Source organism: Rhinoraja longicauda, chromosome 5, assembly GCF_053455715.1.
Source record: "Rhinoraja longicauda isolate Sanriku21f chromosome 5, sRhiLon1.1, whole genome shotgun sequence".
Classification (NCBI taxonomy): Eukaryota; Metazoa; Chordata; class Chondrichthyes; order Rajiformes; family Arhynchobatidae; genus Rhinoraja; species Rhinoraja longicauda.
In genome coordinates this window covers 70045054-70069480 of record NC_135957.1, presented here as the reverse complement: position 1 = coordinate 70069480, position 24427 = coordinate 70045054, and the positions used below count along the sequence as shown (strand labels likewise).

Here is a 24427-nt window from a genome sequence, read left to right as displayed (position 1 = left end):
CAATATGTCAGGATCTGCCCACAGGTTTGCTCTCTCTCATGGATTATTTTGATGTTTATATTTTACTCCCAGTACTATAGGTCAATGCATAAAGATTGTTTGATGATTCTTCTAATATTCATCCCTATTCACAGCAGTTTTTCTTCATTAAACTATATTTTCATCCCTCCTACTTTTTAATCACCTCTTTCATCTCGTTTGAAAGTAATTGATGAAGAACAATAAGCTGCTGTTTCTGCTCCTTTAAAGCTATGTTGCAGTAATTGCTAAAAAAATGATTAAACTTCATGTGTTCATGCGTGTACCCTTAGCTAATCTGCCTTAACCACTGCAATCTTTTCCTCTGGTCTGGCAAGAATAGCTTGATTTCTTTTCAGACTTGGTTTTGTCTAACTTGCAAACTCTTTGCTACTGATCTCCTGAATTCAAATTGCTTTCCATCTCCCACCAAGCAATTAAAAACCTCATCAAATCTCCAGGAAGCTCCAATACAACCTGCCCCCACCTTTTCAAAGCCACAAGCATACTGGGGTCCCAACTTGGTAAAGATGCAGCTCATCTGACCTACAAAGAAGTCCCACCTTTTCCAGAACTTGTTCTAATGCCTCCAGCATCTAAATCTACTCGCAAATATCTTTCCCGCAGCATATGTCTTCACTGGACTCCTACCCTGCCGTGGGGCATGGCATCGAGTATAATCCAGAGATTACTACCCTTTGAGGTAAATTTCCTAATATCTTTCCTAATTCTTTAAAATATGGCTGTAGGACCTCATCTCTTTTGCTACCTGTATCATTGGCTCTGTTCCAGACCACAACAGTTGGCTACCCACCCTCTCCCTCCAGAACCACTTCCTGTTCAGGGAAGCACAAGGGCACAGCTAATAGCACTGCTACCCAGCAACCCAGGATCAATTCTGACCTCTGGTGTTGGATTGTGGAGCTTATGTGGGTTACTTCCAGGTACTCCAGTTTCTTCCCACACCCCAGAATTGGTAGGTTAATTGGCTATGGTAAATTGCCCCTCATATGGAGTCATACAGGATGGAAAGAGGTCTGACCTGCCCACAACGAGCAACATGTCTCATCTAGGAGTTTGAATGTGGGGAGAATAAAATGGGATTAGTTGAAGTGGGTGCTTGGTGGTATGGATTCACTGAACCACAGAGCCTGTTTCTGTGCTATATAAATCTAATGTTCTGCAGCTGTTGTGATATCCTTGATCCTGTCAGCACGGAGGCAGCATAGTATCCTGGAATCACCTTTGCAGTTACACCTGTCTGCTTCTCATAACTATAAAATCCTAATCTATTATTCGTTTGATCTCTCTCCGCCCTCTCTATTAAAATGAGCTGTGATGCTGTGGTTTTGGCTCTGACAGAACTCCCCAGGGAACCAACACCCCTGTGAGTGTTCTGCTTAGAGAGCGAGATGCCCTGAAGAATCTCATGAGCTACCTGCCTGTCCTTTCATGTCTTGTCCGTCACCCTGTGTTCCCTTACTTTCTGCCACCTGTCTAAACTTTTCACCATTTGAAAGGCATCATTATGAAACTGAGCATCAAGGCTGGGGCCAATTAAAATAGAGGAGATCCTGGTCATAAGGCTCAAACGGTGTAATTTGAACCCGGCTTTATATTGCATTTAAATGTGATTTTTTTATGTTGCGAGAGAGCAGTTATTTGAACCAACAGTGCAAACAGTCCACACAAGGGCCAGGCTCGGTGTTCTGGCTTCACATCTTTTTTTTTCCCTCCCCCCCCACATTGTTGCTAGAAATTGAGTTTTATTGGCAGCCGCCAAAAGAAAAGCAGCTACATTATCTGCATTCAGTGTGACTTTCCATATATCAGAGCTCAGGTGACAAGGGCTCAGCTGGCTGTGTTTCTAAATAGACTTGTTTTTGTTTCATGCAACAACAAAAAATGGGCAAGGTCCTGTTTTTCATTTAATCTCTGGTTTCAGCGTTTAAGTAACTTTGTTAACTACAGTTGATGACCAAATGCATGCTAAATTTCATTTTTACTTTCAGCACTGGTTTACAGTAATAATACCTGATATACTTTCCTGTCTCTCTTCAACACCAGTAGATGTTTGCGAGCCCATTCTCAATATGAACCTGGGTTTCCTCCCGACACCTGTTGTTTTTTTCCACCTTTTTTTCTTAAGTGAACAAAGAGACAGTGGTGCAGATTGGGCTGCTGGAGCCTCTACTGGAACTGCTTGGTTCTGGAGATGCCACTGTACAGTGCAACTCTTGTGCAAGCATCGCAACGTTGGCCACCTCAGGTATGTTTAATAACAATACTCAACCAAATAAGGGGCACTTTTGTGTACGATTCAGTAATAAGCAAGCCAGAATTGCTAAAGAGAAAAAAGATAGCAGGTGCCCAAAGTTTTGTGTTAGGAGTGCTGAAAGAAAAGATGCACCTCGGCAGGTAGAGTAAGTAAGTTGGGAAAGATGTCCTTGTTCATTGCTGGAAGAATAAAATACAAAAGTAGAGTGGTTATGCTTCAGTTACAGGGGGCAATCACTTCAGATGCGGTTGCATTAATGCCCCCTATAACTTGTTCTTCCTTATGTGCCTATCAACCGACCACAATTCCCATGCCATGCGCCTCTACCAGGGGTGATTTACATTCGTCAATTAATCCTGCAGCACACCTTCAGGGCAAGGGGGGAATTTGGAGAACCCAATGTGCTCTCACGCACATGTGAACTCCACAAAGACAGCATGGAAGATTACGATTGAACCCTAGGTACGGGAGTTCTGCTGATCTACATGCTGTGCTTTAGAATTCTCTTCTTCAAAGGGCAATGGAAACTGCTTATTTCAATAATCTTAAATCAAAGGTAGATAGATTCTCCATACGAAAGGGGTAGAAGCTTATTCAGGTTATAATGTGGAGTAGAGGATACAATTAGATTAACCACAATTATCCTAATAATAACTATCCTATCACCAACTAGAGTGAGGTCCTGATCGACCATCTACACTACCTCATTGGAGACCCTTGCACTATCTTTAATTGGACTTTATCTAGTACTAACGTTATTCCCTTTATCCTGTATCTGTACACTGTGGATGGCTTGATTATAATCATGAAAGGTCTTTCTGCTGACTGCATAGCATGCAACAACAAAAGCTTTTCACTGTACCTGTACGTGACAATAAGCTAAACTAAACTCATCTGATAAAATGTTGGAGAACATCTCCAGGGTCCAGTGGTGCCCTTCCTCTCCTAATTTGTATGTTCATTTGTCATTGTGCATATCAGTTGTAAATCTGTGGAATTCACTGCCTCAGAAGGCAGTGGAGGCCAAGTCTCTGAATGCATTCAAGAGAGAGCTAGATAGAGCTCTTAAGGATAGCGGAGTCAGGGGGTATGGGGAGAAGGCAGGAACGGGGTACTGATTGAGAATGATCAGCCATGATCACACTGAATGGTGGTGCTGGCTCGAAGGGCCGAATGGCCTACTCCTGCTCCTATTGTCTATCATATGTTCTTGTATCCTGACAGAAAGCGACTTGCCAAGTTTGTTTAAATACTTGTAGAAACAAGGAACTGCAGATGCTGGTATACAAAAAAAGCCATAAAGTGCTGGAGTAACTCAGCGGGTCGGGCAGCATCCATGGAGAACACGGATAGGTGACTTTTTGGGTCGGGCTGACCAGTTTAAAGAAGGTGTCTCAACACAAAATGTCACCTATCCATTTTCTCCAGGGATGCTGCCCGGCCCGCTAAGTTATCCCCACCACTTGGTTTGTCGTTTGAATACTTGTAGTTTATAAAATTTCTCTGGTACATTTCAACCATTGGAGCCCACTGAGACCATAACACAATTTTGTTTCTAATTTCTCCAATGTTCAGATATCTTAAATATATGTACCAAAAATTCTTTGTAATCCATTCTATATAACTTCACTGGTCCAAATATTTAGATTTTGGATGAACTAAGAACTTAACTACGTAAATACACTGATGAGCCAAAACATTATGACCACCTGCCTAATATGCTGTTGGTCCTCCGTGTGCCAACAAAACAGAGCCGACCCGCCGAGGCATGGACTCGACAAAACCCCTGAAGGTGTCCTGTGGTATCTGACACAAAAACATTAGCAGCAGATCCTTCAAGTCCTGTAAGTTGCGAGGTGGAGCCGCCGTGGATCGGACCTGTCGATCCGGCACATCCCACAGATGCTCAATCGGATTGAGATCTAGAGAATTCAAAAGCCAGAGAAACACAATGAACATTTCTTCGTGTTCCTCAAACCATTCCCAAACAATGTGTGCAGTGTGGCAGGGCGCATTATTCTGCTGAAAGAGGCCACTGCCATCAGGGAATACCATTACCATGAAGGGATGTACCTGGTATGCAACGATGTTTAGGTAGGTGACAAGTGTCAAATTGACATCCACATGAATGGCCGGACACAGGGTTTTCCAGCAGAACATTGCCCAGAGCATCACACTCCCTCTGCCGGCTTGTCGTCTTCCCACAGTGCATTCTGGTGCCATCGCTTCCCCAGGTAAACGGCGCACGTATACACAGCCATCCACGTGATCTAAAAGAAAACGGGACTCATCGGACCAGGCGACCTTCTTCCATTGCTTGCGTGCCCAATGTAGGCACTTTCAACAGTGGACAGGTGTCACCATGGGCACTCTGACCAGTCTGCAGCTACGCAGTCCCTTACGCAGCAGGGTGCGATGCACTGTGTATTGTGACACATTCCTCCCGTGACCACCATTAACATTTTCTGTGACTTGTGCCACAGTAGACCTTCTGTCGGTTCGGACCTGACAGGATAGCCTTCATTGCCCTCGTGCATCGATGAGCCTTGGGTGCCCAACACTCTGTCGCCGGTTTGTGGTTTGTCCTTCCTCAGACCACTGTCGGTAGGTACTCACCACTGCTGACCGGGAGCACCCCACAAGCCTTGCCGTTTCAGAGATGCTCTGGCCCATTCATCTGGCCATAACAATTTGGCCCTTGTCAAAGTTGCTCAGGTCTTTACTCCTGCCCATTTCTCCTGCATCCAACACATCAACTTCAAGAACTGACGGTTCACTTGCTGCCTAATATATCCCACCCCTTGACAGGTGCCATTGTAACAAGATAATCAATGTTATTCACTTCACCTGTCAGTGGTCATAATGTTTTGGCTCATCGGTGTATATACCAAATGTACATTCACAAAATGGAACCATAATGACATCTGTCACTATCCTAGAAGCTGTGGAGTAATATGGTTTGTCAATATTATAACTTGAGTTTTTGTTTATCATTTTCATTTGTATGGAAATTTAACAAGACCCAAGGTGTTGTTTTAGTACAGAATGTTAATAGTTGGTTTGAATATTGATTCGGCGCCATTCCCATTACCAAGCTACTTCCTGTGCTTAAAATATCAAAGGATTCAAAGGACTCTTCTTGTCACACGTACCAATTAAGGTACAGTGATATGCGAATTACCATACAGCCATAAGGAAAAAAAAGCAACAAGACACACAATTACTTAAAAGTTAACATAAACATCTACCACAGCGGATTCCCCACATTTCTCACTGTGATGGAAGGCAAAAAAGTCCAATCTACTTCCTCTTATTCTCCCGCGGTTGGGGCAGTCAAACCATCCTTCGGGGCGATCGAAGCTCCCGCAGCTGGCAGTCGAAGCCCCCATTGGGGCAATCGAAACTCCCGCGTCGGAGCGGTCGGAACTCCCGCGGCTTGGAGTCCCCGAAATCGGTCTCTGACCAGAGACTGTGGGCTCCGTGATGTTAAAGTCCACAAGCGCCCACGGTTGGAGCTCCGAGGTCGATCCCTGGCAAAGGGATCATGGACTCCTTGATGGTAAGTCCGCAGGCATCCGCAGTGGAGCTCTCGTCGATCTCCAGCAAAGGCCGCCAACTCCTCGATGTTAGGCCGCAGTGCAGACAGAGATACAATACGGAAAAAAATCGCATCTCCGTCGAGGTAAGAGATTAGAAAAAGTTTCGCCCAACCCCCTCCCCCACATAAAACTAACCGAAGAACACTAAAAACATACATTTAACACATACTATTAAACGCAAAGGAAAGAAAGGACAGACAGACTGTTGGCGAGGCAGCCATTGCTGGTGCCATCAGGCATTCAACTTATAAATTAGATAAGAATTTTTTTGCAATACTTCATGTTAAAATGTTAACATTTCATGTCCATTGACTCTTGACTAGTTTTTTCAAAAGATATTTTACTGACTGTCATTCCTCTTTGCTGTTTACTTGCCAGCATTCAACAGGGAAGTTATTGCCTCTGAAGGGGGAATAAATCCTCTGCTGGTTCTTGCAAAGTCATATGACCCTCGAGTGCAACAGAATGCAGTCGGTGCCATCCTCAACCTTTCAAGATCAGGTAAACAGAATGACAAGATAGACATACAAAATGCTGGAGTAACACAGCGGGACAGGCAGCATCTCTGGAGACAAGGAAGGGGTGACATTTCGGGTTGAGACCCTTCTCCAGACTGATCAACAAAATGACAAGCCTTGCTTTAACATTGCAAGTCATTGTATTCACCCTCGTGGTACAGAAAGTGTCAATTTTTATCAAAATGACTGATCTGTCTGCTGAACCTTAGCCCATAAAAAGAAAACACAAGTCATTCATCAGCTAGTAGGTAGGTCACTGTGACTACTTTGCAGGTTCTGCCTTTTGTCATTTCTTTGTTTAATAATAAAACACCCGTCACATATTGAAAGCTCCCAATGTAATTCACAGAATCTAATCAAAATTAAAATTGACATTGAGCAAAGGTTGAAAGAGGTGACTAAAAGCTTTGATGTAGCTTTTAAGGAGGATTTTATATTAGGAACTCCAGAACTCAGGGATGTGCTCAATGACATGCCCTTGATAACAGGCAGTGGTTAAGCATGTAAAGAATGCATGAATATGTATTGAAAATGTCCAAAATATGTGCTTTACAAAAGGTGACAAGTTTAAAATTCCTGCGCACCCCTCTGCCAAAACTTACTCCTTAAAGGGCTGAGGCACACCCTCAAATGGATGGGTAAACGGAGCGAACTATGCTCAAAAACATGAAGTTGGAGAAATATAGAGCTCTCAGTGATTTGTCCAGCAAGAGTAGATAACAGTTGAGTGAGTATAAAATCATGAGAGGACTAGGTTCGGGTAGATGCACAGAATCTCTTGCCCAGAGTAGGGGAATCGAGGACCAGAGGACATGGGTTCAAGGTGAAGGGGAAAAAATTTAAGAGGAATCTGACTGGTAACATTTTCACACAAAGGGTGGTGTGTGTACGGAACAAGCCGCCAAAGGCAGTAGTTGAGGCTGGGACTATACCAACTTTTAAGAAACAGTTAGACAGGACAAGTTTGGAGGGATATGGACCAAACGCAGGCAGGTGGGACTAGTGTAGCTGAGACATGTGGGCAAGTTGGTCTGAAGGGCCTGTTTCCACACTGTATCACTCTAGGACTCTGAGTGCTGCTGTAGCGAGACTTGAGTACAGAGCCAGATTGCCACTTTAGATCAAAAGACAAAATATAATGGATAAATGGTGCACGTTAGAACATGGACAGGCAAGCTTCAGATGAGCTGAAGTTTATGATGTGACCCAGAGGGGAAGACCAGCCTAGAATGTATTGGAATCTTTGTGTCTCTTCTACAAAGACATAGTTAAGGATGTATCATGGATAAACCGACATAGTGGGGACGAAAGAAGTAGGGAGGTTACATAAAAGAGAGGAAAAGTAGTCAGAATGATCAGAGCATGATTGGACACAGGGAATCGAGGTGTTTGGGGATTGGTCAGGGAAGTGGATAGGGTAGAGGACTAGCTTTGATCTTATTGACTAGCAGAACAGATTTAGGGGCCTTGTCTTGCTCTTATATGTTCTTAAGTTCAGATCAAGATTATGTAGCACATTGAGTTTCAAACCATATGTATAAGAAAATAACTGCAGATGCTGGTACAAATCGATTTATTCACAAAATGCTGGAGTAACTCAGCAGGTCAGGCAGCATCTCGAGAGAGAAGGAATGGGTGACGTTTCGGGTCGAGACCCTTCTTCAGACTGATGTCAGGGGGGCGGGACAAAGGAAGGATATAGGTGGAGACAGGAAGATAGAGGGGGATCTGGGAAGGAGGAGGGGAAGGGAGGGACAGAGGAACTATCTAAAGTTGGAGAAGTCGACGTTCATACCACTGGGCTGCAAACTGCCCAGGCGAAATATGAGGTGCTGTTCCTCCAATTTCCGGTGGGCCTTACTATGGTACTGGAGGAGGCCCATGACAGAAAGGTCAGACTGGGAATGGGAGGGGGAGTTGAAGTGCTCGGTCACCGGGAGATCAGTTTGGTTAATGCGGACCGAGCGCAGGTGTTCAGCGAAGAGGTCGCCGAGCCTGCGCTTGGTTTTGCCGATGTAAATAAGTTGACATCTAGAGCAGCGGATGCAATAGATGAGGTTGGAGGAGGTGCAGGTGAACCTTTGTCTAACCTGGAAAGACTGTTTGGGTCCTTGGATGGAGTTGAGGGGGGAGGTAAAGGGACAGGTGTTGCATCTCGTTTCAAACCATTGTCTGGCGTGCAGTGTGGTGGTGGGACCTGGGGGAGGATGGAATATTTGTATTAGGGAAGAAGATAATGGCTTCAATCTTTTGTTTAGTGGAAAGGAATTTATTCATGACTGAATTTTAAACAAATTGTCAAATGTTCATTCCTGATAGCTTTAAATAAATTAAACTTTTATTTTATAGAAAAGATTCAACATTTGCTCTGCAAAGAAGGGGCTCTCCCTGTCTTGATCCTTCACTTACAGTCTCCTGACTCAGAGGTCCAGGTAAATAATCAATGGCAATCGCATTCTGTACCGAAGCACCAAACACGAGCAAAGATACAATAATGGAGCTCATAATAAAATGTATATTTTTTTAATCTTCCACTCATTGTGGAAGGCTAGATTATTGTTGAGGCCATTTCATTGGCTTTATTTAAGAGGGAGTTAGATGTGGCCCTTGTGGCTAAAGGGATCAGGGGGTATGGAGAGAAGGCAGGTACGGGATACTGAGTTGGATGATCAGCCATGATCATATTGAATGGCGGTGCAGGCTCGAAGGGCCGAATGGCCTACTCTTGCACCTATTTTCTATGTTTCTATGAAACAATTTCCCATAATAGGCTATTGCTAATAGCATCACAAGCGTTTGACTATTTAAATGGGGGATCAGTCATTTCCAGTGATGCTGGATGTTGATCGACAGCAAACAATTGCTGCCCTGTTGCTGGCTAAAAAAAAAATCGCTATTATCAAACCGTGCTGCATTTGCTGTTCTTGGAATGGGTTAGAAACTGATATCAATTCTACTGGATCCCATGATAAGATTTTGGTATGTCCAAGGAATATTCGCCAGCATCTTTAACATGTTATGTATAGTGAGACCAGGTACAACTGATTGAGACTCAGGGGTATGATGGGGTAGTTGAAATGTTCATGCATTAATAATCCAGTAACATTAATTCAAACTTCAGCTAATTAAATTAATCTGTACAAATAGCTAGTGGCCATGAATAGTGACCATAAATCTTTATGATAGTCATTAAATTGCACTGTTATTAGATTAGGTTTACTAAGGAAAGTGAGCTTACCTCTCTTTCTTGCTCTGGCCTTAATGTGATACTAGATCTTTATGTGATACTCACCATAGACAGCTGTGTAAGCCAAGTCAATTAATATTTTTAGTGGAGATAGACAGATTCTTTATTAGTAAGGGTGTCGGAGGTTATGGGGAGAAGGCAGGAGAATGGGGTTGAGAGGGAAAGATAGATCAGCCATGATTGAATAGCGGGAATAGACTTAATGGGCCGAATGGCCTAATTCTGCTCCTAGAACTTATGAACAGATGCACACCAGATCAGTTGACTCTCAATTGTCTGAGATAATCTAACAAGTAATCTGCTTCAAAAAATCTGTCCAGAATCAACCTGAACAGGTTCCCACTTATTGTCACCTATTTTCCATTGGTCTCTGATAGCTAATGAGTTTGTTTGTTTGCATTTCTCTGATGCAGTTCTCCATTACACGTGATATAACGTGTAATGTGAAATTTGAGTCAATTATTGGGATTTGCTTGGAGGTTATGATGACTTTACCATTAAACTGTAATCTGTTGGAGCCATTAACAGAGGCAACAGGAAATTAAATTGAATTTTGAATTTGTTTTTGTTTTTTTAATTTAATTGCACAAAATTAGCAGACTCCCCAGGTTTGATTCAGTTACGTGTCACTCACAGCTCGAAAATTCCCAGTTCCTTCTTTATAGAGTCATAGTCATACAGTGTGGAAACAGGCCCTTCGGCCTAACTTGCCCACACTGGCCAACATGTCTCAGCTACATTAGACCTGTCTGCCTGCGTTTGGTCCATATCCCTCCAAACATGTCCTATCCATGAAAATCTTGTTGTTTATCAAATCTCTTTTGTCACTTCAAGATCAGCTATTTAATATGCCAGTAGCCAAATAAGCTAAAATTGTCAGCTGTTCCTTACCAATACAATGAAATGTACAAATGAGACATTTTGCTTTAAGTGTTTGTGGGATTTTCATGCATCAGGAAACATGAAAACCCCAACCTGCATGTTCTACACAGACTGTTGTTTATTTGACAGCCTGTGGCAATGGGATCTGTGCTGATCCATAGGAATGGGCTGGGCTACCATTGTGGTATGCCATGACTGAAGCTATCATCTGGAGAACATCATATGGGGCTGTGCACATCAAACATGTTTGTACGTGTATGTATGTGTATATATGTGTACACGTACATACACATATACACATATGTGTAATATATATATGTATTTGTGCAATGTGTATGTGTACATATGCATATATATGTGTACATGCACACGCACTGAACTTTTTTTTCTTGTTTATTATATTATTTACAGAGTACTATGTTTAGATATTCTGTTATGATGCTGCAAGTAAGAATCTCATCGTTCTGTCTGGCACATGTGACAATAAAACACTTTTGACTCTTGAGTATTTAAACTTCAACCTGTGCAGGAATTGTAAATGCAGTGCGTGGAACCAGTCGCTTGTTTGAGTACAAATAACCCGCTATGCACAACAATAGTTTGAACAGGAATCACATCTGTCAGGTACCTATATGTGCATAGTAAGCATATTCACCCCATTTAATTAGGCTTTATGGTTTTATTTTTAGATTACTTCCCAGTGTTTCCTAATCAACTGAAAGGAATAGCAAGCTCTTTTTATATTTATGTCATTGGCAAGTAGCTAACTAGATATACCAGATACCATATGCAATGTGTCCAATGGTGAAATTAGCGTGGTACGATTCTTATCATATTATTTTCATTCAAAGTATTACAGTTGTGCTGCATTGAGCAACATAGCAACCAACCCATATCACCATCAGTCCATGCTTCAAATAGGGGATGGCTTTCTTCTCAAGATGCTACGGTCTCTCATGTCTTCCTCAGTGGAAAAGGTAAGCAGTTTTTTTTCAATCCATTGTTTTATGATTGCAAAACATAAAATCAAATAAATCCCAATCTATTGCACATCTTTTAGCACGGGCCTCGAGAAAAATATTTCAAAAATAGGATACCTCCAAGCCACGTAAGGAGATATTAGTGGAGAAAGTGAAAGGCTTGATTAAAAGAGTGAGGTTTAAGGACAAGAGTCCTTAAAATAAAGGTGCTCTCAGGTTTTTACAGAACTATACTGATCCGTCAACAATTAATCGACTCGGGCATTTTTAATCGCTTTGTTATTCTCCACAGGTTTGCTGTCAAGCATGTTACTGCCTCAAGAACTTGTCTCTAAATAGTAGGTGTTCAATTTTACATTCAGCATAAATTATTATATTTTAACGTCTATAAACCCTGTCGTAGGAATATCTTTACACATAATTTTTTCAGAGCGTATCCTGATTGAATCCGGTGTCCCAATTGCATAAGGAGGGGTGGTTGTATAGTCTTCGAATTGATTTCGAATCAGTTAATTATATATTTCCTGGCCTTGCAAACGAAAACTTAGTTGAAACATTTAAGAGATTGAAATTTGATTATCAATTTTGGAAAGGGATAAACATGAGTATGATGATATTGTCATTTAAGTGGGAGAACGATGCATATATGAAGCAAGGTAGGGGAGACGAGGATGAAGGTGGAGATAGCTGCTGGAAGGTGACAAGCAGGATCATAAAGATTGCCAATACTAGAATTTGCTAAGGAAGGTGAATATGGGAGCCACTAGGGAAGAGATGAAGACCAGATGGGACCAGAACCAGATGAAGGAGGAGGGAGGGTTGGGGGGGATACGCCGGTGGACGAAATGTGTGAGATGGAGACCACTGTGGCTGATAAATGATGTTCTCTTGTTGCAGGGTCTTTGACCTGAAATGTTAACTCTTGTCTCCATTTCTACACATGCTGCCTGACCTGCTGTGTTTTTCCAACAATTTTTAAATCTTTTATTTATTGATTCACCCCACTAAGAAAAGGAAACATTTTTTCACCCAAGAAAAGCATTTTAATTTTTCTTCTCCATTTTCCCTGTATTAAACATGGGGCTTGTATCAAAGAAAATTCTACTGGTAGCGATATCTCTTCAATATCATACCCTAGTAGATATTCTTACTGAATAAGATTGGTTGATAGACTTTGTGACTGTGGTACACAAGACAAGCCCTGATATGTTTTAAACATTATCAATAGGCCCTCTGGCTAACACCATCATCTTAAGTAAATGAATGCTGATTGGAATATTCCCATTGCCAACTAGTTGCATTGGGCTAACTTAGGCCAGGTTAGAGATCAAGCTACGTACTTTCATGGAGTGTGTGGCCCCAACCAATGATCAGTGGTAACATCTTAGCAGATTCCAATTCAGATTAGTACGGGTGTCAGGGGTTATGGGGAGAAGGCAGGAGAATGGGGTTGTGAGGGAGAGATAGATCAGCCATGATCCAATGGCGAAGTAGACTTGATGGGCCGAATGGCCTAATTCTGCTCCTATCACTTATGAACTTATAATTGATGGTCCTTTTCCTCACGACAGAAAACATTCAAGCGGACATTGTGTCGATGAACTGCTTGGCTCAGCTGCATGATTTGCTGAAATTCTCCGGTGGAAATGTGAATGAAGCAGCCCTGGCCTTACTCAGCACTCTGTCAGAGAACCACTCCAACATGGTAGGAAATGCTTACTTTTGAAGACTTTCATGGAGTATAATTATCAATTTTGTTTTTGATGTTTAGTGTCAACAAACAATATCTTATGACTACCATTACTAATCTTTGGAAGCATTTCATTTGGACTGCTAGAAATGTGAGAATTACCAGAGGCAATACAAAATAAAATTTCTGGATTAATTAGTAGTGTTGTGGATGAGCAGATATTCTTCGTCCAAGCTAAAGAGTAACCTCCTTTTTCTACTGCAAGTTCGCAGAGCATTCAACAGCCATAAATTGAGTACTCAGAGCCCAAAATCATCCATGATTGTGAGCTCACGTAAATCACCCTTGGAAAACTCTCTTAAATTCATGATGAAGAGAATGGCTGTAATGGATTTGGGGGCTTAAAAATATTGCTGAGGCTGATAGCAAGATTATTCTGTAAAATTATGTGAAATGGAAATATATAACATTGACAATAAACTTTGATATCTCTGTTCTGGTCAATAAACGTTGATATATCTTGGATGGTGGGCATGGAATTATTCCAACTATCTTCATTTAAAACTAGGCACATAACTAGGATTAGATCAAAGATAGACACAAAATACTGGAGTAATTTAGTGGGTCAGGCAGCGTCTCTTGAGAAAAAATGGTTTGGTGATCTTCACCTGAAGAAGGCTCCCAACCCAAAATGTCACCCATCCTTTTTTCTTCAGAGATGCTGCCTGACCCGCTAAGTTATTCCAGCACTTTGTGTCTATCTTTGGTATCAACCAGCATCCTGTTTCTACCAGGATTAGTTCATATCTAAGGAACATACCTGTTTTTTATTTGTGGAAGACTATCTAAGATAGTGGAAAGTGAAGAAGGTTATCGAAGTTTACAACAGGATCCAGAGGAACGCATATCGCTCTGTTCCCCATGCAGCTCTGGGTCTCTCTGATCACTGTTAGGTTCACCTTATTCCGACCTCAGGGCAGAAACTAAAATCTGCTGAGCCTGTGGTCAGAACAATGGAAAAAGTGGGCAAGCGAGGGCATTGAAAACCCTCAGGCCTGCTTTGACTGCTCTGATTGGAATGTGTTCAGGGAAGCAACCACAAGCTTCAATGACTATACAGGCACTGTGACATCCTATGTCAGCTTTTGTGAGGACAGTTGCATTCTCACTAGGACCCGGATCAGGTTCAACAACGACAAGCCCTGGTTTACAGCAGAATCATCTCCAGGGACCTTAAATGGGAGGCCACCATCGACTCCACAGTCAAAAAGGCCCAACAGAGGATGTACTTCCTGCGGCAGCTGAGAAAACACAATCTGCCACAGGCAATGATGATCCAGTTTTATACTGGCATCATAGAGTCTGTCCTAAACTTCTCCATCATGGTCTGCTTTGGCTCAGCCACCAAGCACGACATCCGGAGGCTGCAGCGCATCATTCGATCAGCCGAGAAGGTTGTTGGTTGCAACCTTCCCCCCCATTGACGAACTGTACACTGCAAGGGCCAGGAAGCGAGTGGGCAAGATCATCTCTGACCCCTCTCACCCTGGCCACAAACTCTTTGAAGCACTTCCCTCTGGGAGGCGACTCCGGACTGTCAAAGCAGCCACAGCCAGACATAAAAACAACTTTTTGTCCATGAGCAGTAGCTCTACTCAATAACCAAAAGTTATGCTCTGTTTTTTGTGCTCTGGTATTTTATTTAATTCTTCACGTTTAAATTATAATGTCTTATTCTTAATTGTTTTCTGTACTTCGTGTTGTTACTTGCGAGCAAAGCACCAAGGCAAATTCCTTGTATGTATACATACTTGGCTAATAATATTTATTCAATTCAATTCAGATCAACTGGGAGTGGGCCACGGACTGGCAGACGGAATTTAACTGGAGGGCTTGAGTTTTTGGAAGAGTCTAGATAAATTACAGTTGTTTTCCCTGGAGCGTAGGAGGCTGAGAAGTAACCTTATAAACGTATATAAAACAACGAGGGACATAGAGAAGGTGAATGATCACAGTCTTACTTCCAAGGGTAGGGGATAGGGGAGTCTTGAACGAGAGGGAGGGCATAGATTTAAAATGAAAGGGGAATGATTTAATGGGAAGGTTTTCACACAGAAGGTAGTGGGTACGTAGAACGTGTTGCCAGATGACATGGTAGAGCTGGGTACAATTACAAAGTTTAAAAGACATTCGGATTGGAAACGTTGAGTGCATGTGTGCAAAATGCAGGAAAATAGTACTTGCTCAGATTGGCAACTTGGTCCACATGAACGCATCGGTCCAAAGGGCCTGTTTCCATGCTGCGAGAGTCAATAACTTTGAGATAGAAAGTGGTGAAATTCTATGGATATAGTTGTGAAGCACTTGCATAAGGTTTTACACAGGACAAGGCTTTGTAACTCAGGGAAAAAAATACCTTTTTTGGAAATTACTTGGGTGGTAAAAGGGAGGGTAGAGATAAAGTAAAACTCCTACAATCCACCATTAGACCAGTTAAATATCTCAATGGTTCAGCTTCTGGTTCACCAGGTAATGTTTGCCACTCTCCCTCTAACACCCTGGGGCACTGGTTCATACACTCCCTTCCACTTCACCAGACGCTGATTGCCACACTCTGTTCCATCACACCAGGGCTCTATTTCTCACACTCCCATTCAACTCAACAAGGCCCCAGTTCCCATGCTCTTTCACAATTGCCAAAGGTCCTGTCTCCTGCACTGCTTTTAAATCTTCCTGATTCACTGGGAAATTTAATGCAACGGTGTGTGAAATATGCTGGGGTATTCATTTGAATAATGTACAATAGTCTGGAAAAAATGCCAATCCAGCACAACCAGAGTCCCAAGTGATTACTAAGGTTTTACTCTATGTACTCAGGAGGAAAAGACGAACAGTGACAAGAGCTTTAATTAGTCAACAGATTTTTGCTATTTAGTGATATGAAGGGACACTGACAGAAAGTGACTCAAGTATAGACGAACAAGTATAAATGAACAAGCAATATCAAGGGGCTGAATGGGTCCTATGTTCCTATCTATTTTTTTAGACAAATCTGAAGTATTGCCATGAATCGTTGAAAAACAAATGGCTTGATTTCTCAAGAAAATAATGAAGTGTAGATGGTACAATATCATTTGGTTTAGTTGATGAAAAGTTTTATTTTATTTACAGGATGCTATTATGTCAGAAAATATCTTGAACACCTTGGGAAAGCAACTGTTAGTTTACAAAACAAATCCTGGAATCAGTTATCTTGGTGCTACCATTATCCATAAATTAGCCAGAAGTAAAACTCAGCAGGTAAGTTCCTGCGATTTAAAGATACGCCAGTTTTCCTTGGAACAAAGCCCAATTTCCAAATTGTGATTGTAGGAACAATAATAGAAAATCAAGGAGGAGTCTATGTACTGCGTCTTAATGTTATATTCACCAGCTTATGCACTGCACTGAAAGAGGAAAATCACAAATCGTGAACATGTTAGAGAATGCAAAAAAATAAATTCCCTTAAATAAATTGAGGATCGGTTGCAGAGTGTGTTGGAGTATTAATGAATTTTGTCAGAGAGTAGGAACAAGTAATAAATATGCATGTATTGATGAGGGTACTGTGGCTGATGTAATCTACATAAACTCAAAAAAGCCTCTGACAAGGTTCCATGTGGTAAACTGGGCAGAAAGGTTACAGCCCATGAGATCAAAACTAGTTGACAAATTTGATCCACAATTGGCTTGGCATCAGAAGAAGACGGTGGAGGGTTGTTTTTGTCATTGAAAGTCTATGACTAGTGGTGTGCCACAGGGATTGATACTGGGACCCGTACTGTTTACCCAAATTATATATATATTTATTTATTATGACAATAGACACAAAAAGTTGGAGTAACTCAGCGGGACAGGCACCATTTCTGGATAGAAGGAGTGGGTGACGTTTCGTGTCTCGACCCTTCTTCAGACTGAAAGTCATGGAACTTTCAGTCTGAAGAAGGGTCTCGACCCGAAACATCACCCATTCCTTCTCTCCAGAGATGCTGCCTGTCCCGCTGAGTTACTCCAGATTTTTGTGTCTATCTTTGGTTTAAACCAGAATCAGCAGTTCCTTCCTACACATATATTTATTATGTTACACCGTTCTAAACCTAGTTTAGAACCTAGCATAGTTTTGGTTGCCACACTATAGAAAGGATGTGAACTAGAGAGGGTATCGAAGAATACAAAATTATGAGAGGCACAGATAAAATCCATAGGAAACTTTTAAATCAGCAGACATTTTTAAAATTAGAGGGCACAGAATTACGATAAGAGGTTTGGAGGGGATCTGAGGAATCCCAAGGAAAGTTGGAATTAAGGATTGAGTTTAAAGATTGGAATTGGGTCTGAGTGGTGGTGGAGGCAGGTACTCTCACAACATTTAAGTATTTCTATGAGAACTTAAATTGTCAAGAAGGCCGCAGACGATGTGCTGGTAAATTAGATTAATATGAATAGGTACTTTGATAGTCAGCATGGATGTCATGGGCGGAATTGTCTGTTTCTGTGATGTGTGATTCTACAACTTTAGGACGCCTTCTGCAAATCTTTTAGGTTTTCTTTGTGTGGGGTGTGCCTGGGGATTGATGGGGTGGTGGTGGTAGTGGTGGTGGGGAGCAGTGGGGAAAATCAGGTGGGGAAATTGTGGACCTCTTTTTTTTTTTCTTCCATGCTCAATATTTGGAGAAATCAATAGTAGTTCTGAGAGACCCACAGGTTTACCACAGGATAACAAAACCAAGGGGCACAACAGTCCTTGACCATCACTTTGGGTTTTGATTCATTAAATAAAATATTTTTTGTGTTTCAGGCTATTATTGACAGTCGATGTGCTGCAGCTCTGCTCCAGGCCCTCAGGTGTTTTAGTGTTAACACCGAGACCTTGCTGCACGTGACAGCTGGCATCGCTGAGCTCACAACGCAAGGTGAGGATATTAATTCATCCTTTGTGATTGTGCAGCGGTTCATATCAGCAGATAGTTGTGATGTTTCTTTTCTTGAAAGCTAAGCATTTAATATAATGTAATATAATAATATAAGAAATTAAATTGTTAATGCAATCTCTGAGAGTAAAGTGAAACATCACCGCATAAACCCCTCAGAAATGCAAGTATTTTTTTTTAAATTAGGAGATTAGAAAAAGATTGAAAACAGTGGTCATTGAAACTAGATTTCACCTCATAGGAGTAGCAGGTAGAAGTAAATTGATCGCTGAAATTATCAGTGCAATGTGAAGCAACACTAAAGGGCACAATGTAAATGAAAACAGATAAGGGTGGCAGCATCTGTTCATGATGACCAGTTTCTCAGCTGTATAACTGATTTGATACTGATACTGAAGGCCTTGATCTATTTGAACACCTATTTATATTCCTACATATGAAAACAGCAATGAAATTGAAACTTGCGTTTAAACGAAGGGTGTTTAGAATAAAGATAAAGCAATTTAAAATTCTTTCCTTTTGCTCCTATTTATATTTGCAACAAAGCACAAAATGTAAATTGGTGACACAAGGAATTACAGATAGAATAGAATCGAATAAAATGTCTTTCTTGTCATTGCAGTGGTGCATGCAATGAAATTCAGGCGCACTGCCTGAGCGGAGCTCAAATGTACAAGATAAAAAATAACAATTAAATAACAGTAAAAGTGAGAAAAAAATAAAAGCTATTCACACACTCACGTGCACACACTGGGCCACACACACAGATTCACACAGGCATACACATTATGCCTACGTATGCACCCTTACCAGAATAGAAGATATTGCACCTTGTCAGAATATAAGATATTGCACACAATCTATATAATACTAAAACTCTGCGGTCCAACATTCCGTATGTATGTATGTATATGTGTATGTACGGAAGATTACTTACAAACCCTACTCCTCCTAGACGGTACACCAAAGCGCTACGATTTTTGTACCGCCGTATTCACCATTAACCTGGGCAACTATTGTAAGTACTTTCGTTCAAATTGAAGCTACCTTTTTAAAGCTAGAGAGATATTAAAGTTTAAATTTTTCATTTCTAACCCTTTTCTTCAAGGGGCTACATTTGTTTCCAAAAGTTTCCAGAAAAGGATTTAGTTTTCAGCAAGGATTTAGTTTTCAGCTTGTGACGGCTACATTGTTTCGAAAAGCTTCCAAGAAGTCTTTTTTGTTATTGCAAGTCAAGTCAAGTCAAGTCAGTTTTATTTGTATAGCACATTTAAAAACAACCCACGTTGACCAAAGTACTGCACATCTGATTAGGAAAAAACAAACAAACATCTGATTAGGGAAAAAAAAAAAGAATGAAGGCTATAGTGGTCACTTGACATACACAGATCAGGAGGACGGGCCCAACGGGCACACTTGGAGAGTAAGAGTGGGGCTGGGGGAGGAGAGAATGGGGGGTGTGGGGACGGGCCCAACGGGCCCTCTTTTCCGGGCCCAACGGGCACACTTGGAGAGTAAGAGTGGGGCTGGGGGAGTGAGAATGGGGGGTGTGGGGACGGGCCCAACGGGCCCTCTTTTCTAGTAGTATTATAAAAATAAATATTATAAATGAATATATCAGTATTGCACAGAGGTAGGTATTGTACAGTATAAATATTGTCTATTGTGCTTTCAGTGCAGAGTTCAGTGTGGTGATGGCCTTAGGGTAGAAACTGTTTGTTAATCTTGTGGTGTGCGTTTTGACGGACCTGTAGCGCTTTCCTGAGGGCAGAAGGGCAAACAAGTGATGGGCGGGGTGAGATGGGTTCTTTAGGATGCAGGATGCCTTCCGCAGGCAACGGGAGCTATAGATGTCTTCCAGGGCAGGCAGGTGTGTGTTGGTGATCTTCTGGGCTGTGTTGACTCTCTGCAGAGCCTTCTTGTCAGCGGCAGAACTGTTGCCAGACCACACCAGGAGCCCACGTGTCTGGACACTCTCAATGGAGCAGCGGTAGAAGGACACTAGCAGCTGTTGTGGCAGGTTGACTTTCCTGAAGGTTCTTAGGAAATGAAGCCGCTGTTGTGCCTTCTTAACCAGAGAGTTTGTGTTGGTTGACCATGTGAGATCTTCTGAGATGTGGGTGCCCAGGAACCTGAAACTGGAAACTCTGTCCACTCTTTCTCCATTTATGTGCAGTGGGGGGATGGTCACCCTGCTTCTTCCTGAAGGTATTTATTCACAAAATTCTGGAGTAACTCAGCAGGTCAGGCAGCATCTCAGGAGAGAAGGAATGGGTGACGTTTCGGGTCGAGGCCTCGACCCGAAACGTCACCCATTCCTTCTCTCCTGAGATGCTGCCTGACCTGCTGAGTTACTCCAGAATTTTGTGAATAAATACCCTTGATTTGTACCAGCATCTGCAGTTATTTTCTTACACTGCTTCTTCCTGAAGTCGGTGATGAGATCTTTTGGTTTTTTTGTGTTGAGTGCCAAGTTGTTTTCTGAGCACCAGCCTGTTAGCCTCTGTACCTCCTCCCTGTAAGCTGATTCATCGCCCTCAGTGATCAGCCCCGCCACTGTCGTGTCATCTGCAAATTTAATGATTGTGTTTGTGTTGTGGGTTGGTATAGTCATAGGTATGGAGAGAGTAGAGGAGGGGGCTCAGCACACAGACTTGTGGAGCCCCTGTGCTGAGTGACAGAGTGAGAGAGTGGTGGGGGACCATCCTGACTGACAGCGGCCGGTCTGTAAGGAAGTCCTTTACCCAAAGGCAGATGTTGTGTTCGAAGCCTAGGTCGGACAGCTTGGAGACCAGTCTGCTGGGTATGATTGTATTAAATGCAGAGCTATAATCAACAAACAGCAGCCGTGCATATGCTCCTTGCTGTTCTAGGTGTTGCAATACAGTATGGAGGGCAGTGGCAATGGCGTCATCCGTTGGCTCTGTAGGCATATTGGTGTGGATCCAGGGTGGGTGGGAGAGCAACCTTGATGTGCTTAAGGACCAGTTTCTCCAGGCACTTCATGATTATTGGTGTAGTCGTTGAGGCAGGTTATGGCTGTCTGCTTCGGAACTGGTACTTTTTGGTTGTTGGAATCTTTTCACTCAAAGAGTTGTGAATCTGAGGAATTCTCTGCCACAGAAGGCAGTGGAGAATGGAGGCCAATTCACTGGATGTTTTCAAGAGAGAGCTAGATATACTCTTAGGGCTAACGGAATCAAGGGATATCGGGAGAAAGCAGGAACAGGGTAGTGATTTTGAAATATCAGCCGTGATCATATTGAATGGCAGTGCTGGTTCGAAGGGCTGAATGGCCTACTCCTGCACCTATTTTCTATGTTTCTAATCTTGAGCAAAAGTCAAAGTGCTGGAGGAACTCAGCACTGCTGAGCTAAGTAAAGGTAGCAAAGCAAACCAGTCATGTGACTCAGCTGAATTGTCATCTCTTGCTTTGAACTAAACGGCATTCTTTCAATGCACTTTATGTGGTGAGATGTGAATGCATGCAAACTGGATATTAAAGGTATTGAACCGTGTTTGTTGAATAGATTGTTCTTTTTTCCCCCCCAGAAACAATAAGAACACTAATAATACAAGAATTAGATGTGAACACAGTAGCTCATCTACTGATGCTCACGGACCAGTCTGAAAAGAATGATCTCTCCTTCCAAGCAGCTTGTATAATCTGCCACCTTGGAGTACATGGTAAAGAAATCTAATCGTTAAATGAAAACATGAATTTAGATTATCACTTTAGCCTTTATTGTAGGAAAACAAATTGGTGGAAAACATTTATTTTCCAAAAAACAGCAAAGATTAATTCTGAGTTGAGAATTGTGAGTAATAAGTGTGATCTGAGGCATATTATGTTCAAACATAATGTAATGCCAAAACATTAATCTGTTCAGTGCCACCACTCGGGTCATGGCTAATAGTGAAAGAAAAACTTGGCAGTGAACAGGTTAAGGCAATTGGAATGCTGAACAAGCTCCATGAAGCCCTGATCAGACCACACCTATAATTGAACACTTCTATTAAATGTCAAATTCCATTTACTTGTCAGATTGCTAAATCAGCAAAGAATATTTCTCCTCTAGCCTTTGGAATTGTAAACACTTTTCTCTTGTCTTACATTGTGCCTCAAATGTATAGCACCAAATTTGAGGAAGAACTACATGAGTCTTTCTAGAATACTAAGGTAGCACAGTGGCACAGCGGTAGAGTTGCTGCCTTTGAGTGCTGTCTGCATGGAGTTTGTACGTTCTCCCCGTGACCTGTCTGGGTTTTCTCTGAGGTCTTCGGTTTCCTCCCACACACCAAAGACATACAGGTTTGTAGGTTAATTAGGTTGGTATAAATGTAAAATTGCCCCTAATCATAATCATACTTTATTAGCCAAGTATGTTTTGCAACATACGAGGAATTTTGAATTGCCATACAGTCAATACAGTTGAATTGCCAATAAAAAGCGACAAAACACACAAAATACATTTTAACATAAACATCCACCACAGTGACTCCTCCACATTAATAGAGTGCATAGGACAGAAAGGCTGGAGCGATTGGGCTTGTATACACTGGAATTTAGAAGGATGAGGGGGGATCTTATTGAAACATATAAGATAATTAGGGGATTGGACACATTAGAGGCAGGAAACATGTTCCCAATGTTGGGGGAGTCCAGAACAAGGGGCCACAGTTTAAGAATAAGGGGTAGGCCATTTAGAACGGAGATGAGGAAGAACTTTTTCAGTCAGAGAGTGGTGAAGGTGTGGAATTCTCTGCCTCAGAAGGCAGTGGAGGCCAGTTCGTTGGATGCTTTCAAGAGAGAGCTGGATAGAGCTCTTAAGGATAGCGGAGTGAGGGGGTATGGGGAGAAGGCAGGAACGGGGTACTGATTGAGAGTGATCAGCCATGATCGCATTGAATGGCGGTGCTGGCTCGAAGGGCTGAATGGCCTACTCCTGCACCTATTGTCTATTGTCTATTGACAGTGTTAGTGATAGTGTTAATGTGTGGGAATCTTTGGTCGGTGCAGACTTGTTTGGCTGAAATGCCTGTTTCCACGCTGCATCTCTAAACTATAAAAACTAAACTTATGTTTTTTTAAATTTCACATCTTCAATTGAGTTATCAACAAAATGTCTTTGAAGACGGCCCTTCTAGAGAAGAGGCAACATTGGACCTCTTATTGCTGTATAGAAGTTGGGAGGTCATGTTGCAGTTGGATAAAATGTTGGTGAGACCGCATTTAGAATATTGTGTTCAGTTCTGGGCACCATGTTATTGGAAAGATATTGTCAAGCTTGAAAGGGTTCAGAAAAGATTTACGAGGATGTTGCCAGGACTAGAAGGTGTGAGCTGCAGGGAGAGGTTGAGTAGGCTGGGTCTCTATTCCATGGAGCGCAGGAGGATGAGGGGGGATCTTAGAGGTGTACAAAATCATGAGAGGAAGATGAGGGGTAGATGAGTCTCTTGCCCAGAGTAGGGGAATCGAGGACCAGAGGACATAGGTTCAAGATGCAGGGGAAAAGATTTAATAGGAATCCGAGGGGTAACTTTTTCACACAAAGGGTGGTGGGTGTATGGAACAAGCTGCCAGAGCTATAGTTGAGGTTGGGACTATTCCATCGTTTAAGAGACAGGTACATGGATAGGACAGGTTTGGAGGGATATGGACCAAGCGCAGGCAAGTGGGACTAGTGTAGCTGGGACATTGTTGGCCGGTGTGGGCAAGTTGGGCCGAAGGGCCTGTTTCCACACTGTATCACTCTCTGACTCTATCTGCCCAAACTATTCCGTGTCCTCTTTTTGTCCTCCTGATTTCCCTTCTACACCTAATAGGGAGATCTACAAGACAAAAAAAAGAGGACATGAAATAGCCTGGGCAGACAAGGAAATGTACCATTGAACAATTGAAAAGAAAAAAATCTAAGATTCTGTAAGTAAATTAAGAGCAAAGGGGTAACTCGTGAGAGTATAGGATCAATGTGGTTGTCTATGTTTGGAGCCACAGGTGCAGTGAAAGGTCTCAAATTGGGAAACTGGGCTGGGCAAGTGTCTGAAGTATTGGTGAGGGAGCACTTTGAGACCAGCAACCATAATTTTTGAAAATAGTTATGGATAAAGATTGGTTTAATCCCCAAGTTAATGTCCTAAATTGGGGTAACACTAATTTTGATACCATTATATGTGAAATTGAAAAGATTGAGTAGGAGAAGCTCTGTGGATTATGGGATGTCTGACAAGTGGCCAGCTGTTAA

At 42.1% G+C, this 24427-nt stretch overlaps 1 protein-coding gene across 1 annotated transcript in view; it reads left to right on the top strand.

The window, feature by feature from the left end:
- Positions 1 to 24427, top strand: part of LOC144594044 (uncharacterized) — a 50278-nt gene that overhangs the window by 22297 nt on the left and 3554 nt on the right. The window contains exons 4-12 of the mRNA XM_078400213.1: positions 2168 to 2287; positions 6274 to 6396; positions 8763 to 8845; positions 11394 to 11519; positions 11815 to 11860; positions 13094 to 13227; positions 16384 to 16512; positions 18050 to 18164; positions 21735 to 21869. Coding sequence (XP_078256339.1) covers positions 2168 to 2287; positions 6274 to 6396; positions 8763 to 8845; positions 11394 to 11519; positions 11815 to 11860; positions 13094 to 13227; positions 16384 to 16512; positions 18050 to 18164; positions 21735 to 21869 — 1011 coding nt within the window. The remainder of the gene's footprint in view (positions 1 to 2167; positions 2288 to 6273; positions 6397 to 8762; positions 8846 to 11393; positions 11520 to 11814; positions 11861 to 13093; positions 13228 to 16383; positions 16513 to 18049; positions 18165 to 21734; positions 21870 to 24427) is intronic.